At 34.9% G+C, this 6,000-nt stretch overlaps 1 protein-coding gene across 1 annotated transcript; it reads left to right on the top strand.

The window, feature by feature from the left end:
- The first annotated feature begins 659 nt into the window (after nt 1-659).
- Nucleotides 660-3,090, top strand: LOC143540191 (heat shock 70 kDa protein 15-like). Its single transcript, XM_077033320.1, has 7 exons — nt 660-692; nt 789-968; nt 1,100-1,294; nt 1,378-1,524; nt 1,622-1,771; nt 1,845-1,975; nt 2,853-3,090. Exons 1-7 carry the CDS (start codon nt 660-662, stop codon nt 3,052-3,054), a joined length of 1,038 nt encoding a protein of 345 aa, XP_076889435.1. The 3' UTR covers nt 3,055-3,090.
- The last annotated feature ends 2,910 nt before the right edge of the window (nt 3,091-6,000 follow it).

The raw sequence follows: 6,000 nt of genomic DNA, 5'->3' as shown, positions 1-6,000 counted from the left end.
ATGATTTTGTTTTACATTTGGTAGGTTTTGAAAAAAAACTTAAACATTAATTTACTTTAATTTAACTTCTTTCTTAATCTTTTAATTTAAACATATTTCAAATAAGTTTTAGTTTCATTTCATTTCAAGATATGAGTCCTATAATGATTTAATTATGAGAAATCAAAAATCGGAACACGAGTTCAAATTTCTATAGAATATTCAATTTGATTATTTTTATAATTTATCTTTAAACTAGCAAGCAATATATATAAATATTTATTTCATGGAATACAATATTACAAAATTAACTAAGTACAATATTACAAATTAACGACATAAAAAAATTCACCTACATTTAAATAAAACAACTTACACATGAAATCATTCATACACGACCATTATAGAACATGTCACTACACAACCACCATATACCTACATAATTTTTTAGCAGCCTACATAATTTATACGTATTTGGAGAACCATATTAACATATGCCTACACAAACTTTTTAACAGCCTACACAACCAATATGTATTTCAATAAGTATATTTACTTTTTGATATAACTACACAAGTTTTCAGAAACCTACACAACTAAAAATTTTCTCTTTATAGTTTGGCTGTTCAATCCAAACGTATTTATTAATTTTTTTTAATAACTATGTAGGACTTTAAAATATGTGTTTGAGTGGTAATTATGTAGAAAAAAAGGTTTCTTTGTATTGTTGTAAATTATAATAGTGGTTGGTTGTGATACCGTGTGTGAATTGTTATAGTTTGATGTGTTTGACATTTCCTTTTGTGTAGGCGAATCCAGAGGCGCCTATGAACATAGAATGCTTGATGGATGACAAGGATGTTAGAGGTTTCATAAAGAGAGATGAGTTTGAACAAATTAGCGCCCCGATATTGGAGCGTGTGAAGAAGCCTCTTGAGAAGGCTCTTGCAGAGGCTCAACTTACAGTTGACAATATTTATGCTGTTGAGGTTGTTGGCTCGGATTAGTAGAACTTTTCATATCTTCATATCTCATTTTGATGCGATATGACAGTCAATATATGGGATTTGTTTAGATGCAAAACAGAAGATAATCTTTTATTTTGTAATTTGTTGTCTAGGTTGAAGCTCCAAACAAGAAGGTCAAAAAAACCAATGTAACCGTTTCTGAATTGGTTTATGGGGCAATGCTACCTGCAGACGTGCAGAAAGCAGTTGAAAAAGAGTTTGAAATGGCGTTGCAAGACCGTGTTATGGAAGAAACTAAGGATAAAAAGAATGCTGTTGAAGCCTATGTCTATGACATGAGGAACAAGGTATATTCTTATTTACTTTCAAATATTCTTAATTAATATACTTAATAGTATACACTCACAATCTCCCTTGTTTTGTCTTCCAGCTGCATGATAAATTGTACGAGTTTGTTACGGATTCAGAGAGAGAATTACTTATCACTAAGCTTCAAGAAACAGAAGATTGGTTGTATGAAGATGGTGAAGATGAAACCAAATGTGTATACATCGCCAAACTTGATGAGCTAAAGAAGGTTTGCTTTCTCCACTAGATCTTTTACGTATATACTCGTTTTCAATACTTAAATTGCACATTTAACACTTCTTTAACTATTAATCATTGCATTGCAGCAAGGTGACCCCATTGAACATCGATACAAAGAGCACTCAGAAAGAGGATCCTTTGTTGATCAATTGGTCAATCATGTTAACTGGTTCAAACAGGCTGCTGCATCTAATGATGCTAAGTATGATCACATTGATTTGTGTGAGAAACAGAAGGTATTAACACAATAACAATTTATATTTTTTCAACATTTTTTATCGCTTTAATAACTTGTGAACCCTATTTCAGGTCTTGAATGAGTGCTCAGAAGCAGAAAATTGGTTGAGGGAGAAAAAACAACAGCAGGACTCACTTCCAAAGCAGGCTGATCCAGTTCTTCTGTCATCTGATATCAGAAAGAAACTAGAAGCCGTTGATAGGTATCTTCGCAACCTAAAACATATATTTATTAGTGGCAACAGGCATGGAGACATTATATACTTGTGGTGTTCCAAAACAAAAACATAACATGTTTCTATAGTTTAATATCCAATAACCCTAACTCCTATCTTATTTTTAATGCTTCTTGCAAATCATCATTTTTTAATGGTCTCTTGATCTAGTTAAACAGCATACTTAAATAAAATTGATTAGGACTGTAAACGAAATGAACTCTAGTGAACCATTCGGTGAGAAGTTCAGACATGAACATATTTTTTGTTCATTTAGTTAAACGAATGCACCTAAACACCTGCTGTGTTTGTTCATTGATGTTCGTGAAAGTTTGTTTACGTTCATTTAGTTTACATGTGTTTAAGTTTGTTCGTGTAGGTTCGCTAGTATATTCATTTAACTTTTTAGGTCCATTACAACTTGGTCTACTTTTAGTAACTTTTTAAGTCCAGTTCATTGTTGTTTGTCCATCCATCTATGTTCACTTATGTTCGTTTGTGAACCGTTCGTTTATAGAAGCAAACATGAATATATCCATCTATGCTCGCTTAGGTTCGTTTGTGAACTATTCGTTTATAGAACATTAGCAAACAAGAACATGTCCATCTATGTTCGTTTGTGAACTGTTCGTTTATAGAAAATAAGTGAACACGAACATGTCCATTTTGTTCGGTTAAACGTAAATGAACGAACACAAATGCGCCCTTCTTGTGTTTGCTCGGTTCATTTACAAGTCTAAACTTCCTAATGAGATACGTAATGGCTCATGACTTGTTTGGTTCGGCCCGCCATTTCTTTCTCTTAGTACCTGTTGAATTATACAACCTCTTGTTATTAACGATGCCTTATGTGTCTGGTGTACAGGGTGTGCAGACCGATAATGTCAAAACCAAAGCCAAAGCCTGCTGTTCCCGAGAAGCCAGCCTCACCTCCACCATCAACCGCGCCAGCTCAGGACGCTGAGCCTGCAGAGAACGGGAGTCCAAACCCAAATGCAGAGAGCAATGGAAAAGCCGATGAGCCAGCAGTAGCCATGGAAACCGAGAAGCCTGAGGCTGCTGCTTAAGAGTCAAGGTCTGCGCCTTCTGATGATTTTATGTTTTTTTTTCCTTTTAATATTTATTTCCCAAGGACCGGGTAGTTGTTTTGTTTGTATAAGCATGAGTATAAATTTTGTGTCGGGCATTGAAGTGGGTGATTGCTCTCTGATCTATTCTGTTAGATTTATCATCTTTTGGTTTAAAAGTATACGTCTAAGGTTTTAGGTCTATGTATTCGAGGGTTTTTTTTTTACGTTTTTCAATTGAGAACTGCAGTGGCTCATTTTATGCATACCATTTAACTTGACCGCAGTCAGGACATCATAATCAACAAACATGCCAGAACTACTGCATTTTGTTGATGCAACTTGTTCAAAAAGCTCGTGGCTTGTAGCTCGCTCGATAAAAGCTCGAATAAAACTAACAAAAAAAACAAGTTTGTCTAAGTTCAACTTGGGTCATGGCTTGGCTCGTTGTCTCGATCTTAGGCTTGAGCCTAGGCAAGCTGTCTTGTTTAATTTTGATCTTCGGCCTGGCGTTGGTTTGGAAACGTAATTGGTAACCTTTTTAGGCGCTGTTGGTTTGGAACAATGTGGTAACATTTGGATGTTTTAGGCTGAATCTTGTCAAAGCCCCTTGGTATCATCTGGGCATTGCCTAGATGAGTGCCTTTACGCCTTTGACAAAAATGATATTATACATATAGTTGTAAAATGCACACATTGGTGCACGTTTCCATTCATTTTAATCATAGATCGATGTGAAACTGAGTAATAATATAGATAGATTTAAAGTGTGCATTTTAATCATTGATGTGAGGGTTTTAAATTTCACACTTTAACAATTACATAGATGGTATTTTATTACATATATTATTAAAGTTAACCTTTTGATTGTATATCCTAGTAACAAATAAATAAATAAATCTAAACTTGGAATAAAAGTAAATTCAAAGGCACATTCGAATAATAAAAGTAGATTCAAAGGTTTTAAATTTTACTACAAATTGAGCATCTTCTTTTCTTTTCATTCGCAATTCCCTTAATTTGTTTCATACCTTTAAGCATATACCTGAAGGTGAAACAAGACTCTCCAACTACTCCACGCAGCCAACCGTATAGTTGGAAAGTGAAATGTTGAGCTCTTTACACAATTTTTTCCTCGGGTCGTAGATTATAAGATTCAATGAGCGGCTCTTCATGAGAATTCTTCCACTACCCAAAATACAAAGTGGTCTCTTCATTGGCAATTTAAATGAATACATTTTAGACCATTTATTACACAAAGGCATCCATTCATTCAAATAAAGAACAAACTACTTGCGCATTTATTAAAATATTTAAAAACACAAGCGAACCTACATGAACTTACATAAATAGACGTTCACAAACATAAATGAACGAACAAAACGTGTGTTCATGTTTGTGCGTTTAATTGAATGAAGGAAAACTTATTGTTCACGTCTGTTCGTTTATTAAAGAAACGAACTTACGTCGAATGGTTCACGAACGTTTAATTCGTTTACGGGTCTATAGTGAGAGATGTTTTGTTTTTCGACTTACTGTAAACAGGTTATAAACTATATTTTAATTTATAGTTAGCTAGCAGAATCTATTATCGTTAGCTACTTATATGATATGCTTAACTTTTGTTTTTATATAAATAATTGCATATTTCTTATATTTACCCAATATGTTACTGAAAGCAAGACCCACTTATAGAAACGGAATGGGATGAGACCCAACTAGTTAGATAGGCTACCAAACAACATCCTAGTTAGATAGGCCCAACTCAATGGTTGCACCCGTGGCCACAGTCACAGTCACATGAACCGAATATTTTAAATGAAACAATCAAAAGAAGATTAAAAAAAAAATAGTTACAATTATCAAATAATCTACTATATTTTAAATGAAATCAATTCAATGGAATAAACATTAAATCTTGAAACGTACATCATCGAGTCTAATATATCTTAGTGGAATTTATACAAGATCAACTTGTGGTTAATTGATGTTGCATCATAAGACTCTAAAAAACACTATAACTGATTAGGTCACGGTCAGAGAAATCTCACATTTATTTTGGCATTGCCTAGCTTGTTCGTTTGGAAACTCAAAGGTGAGTTCATGACCCCCTTTTTACGCTTTTAATGTTTTATAAAACTCGAGGGAGAAACATACTCATACTTGTTTTTATACGGAAGTACAAGAAACAAACTCATGTTTTTATACGGTCGTATAAGAAACGCACTCATACTCGTTTCTATATGGAAGTATATGAAACACACTCCGACTCGCTTTTATGGAAACCATGCTTATAAGAAATATTTTGGTAGCTACCTCGCTATACATCATCATCATCATCATCATCGTACTCAGTATATCCCACCAATAGCAATGCTATGGTAGGGTCTGAGGAGGGTAAGATGTAGACAGCCTTACCCCTATCCCATAGGGATAGAGAGGCTGCTTCCGGTGAGACCCCCGGCTCGATAGTAGTTTTGGTGCATGGGCCCTTGTCTTTCGGCTATCGAATTAAGGCACATAACACTCAATCATCGGGACACCGGCTGATTGGTGCATGTGCCCTTGTCTTTCGGCTATCAACGCCACCACATGATGCCTGATTAACCTTCCGCCACTTTTAACGTTATTTTCACGTGATTAGTAAAATAACGTCAAAATTAGTGCAATTTTACTTTTGCCCACCCAAGGGTTCACACATATATACATTATATGCGCGCACCGCAAGCAGGGCGTAGCTACCTCGCTATACGTTAATAACAAAAGAAAACAGACTTTATGTAAGCATGGGTTGTTTCGCTAAGACCCTATATTGTTATATAACCATTAACTATCTTAGGCCATTGGAAATATCGATAGTACTGTTGGGCCCGACAAGCCCAGTTCACCGTTGGTCGCTCCAAATATCAAGATATACTACACATGCGCGTACGACAATGTTTGGCA

This window comes from Bidens hawaiensis, unplaced genomic scaffold, assembly GCF_021521415.1.
Source record: "Bidens hawaiensis isolate Kalapana, Puna unplaced genomic scaffold, B.hawaiensis_p1.1 tig00012182_1, whole genome shotgun sequence".
NCBI classification, from domain to species: Eukaryota; Viridiplantae; Streptophyta; class Magnoliopsida; order Asterales; family Asteraceae; genus Bidens; species Bidens hawaiensis.
Note: the sequence above shows the minus strand (reverse complement) of the source record. Positions and strands in the feature narration are given on the sequence as shown.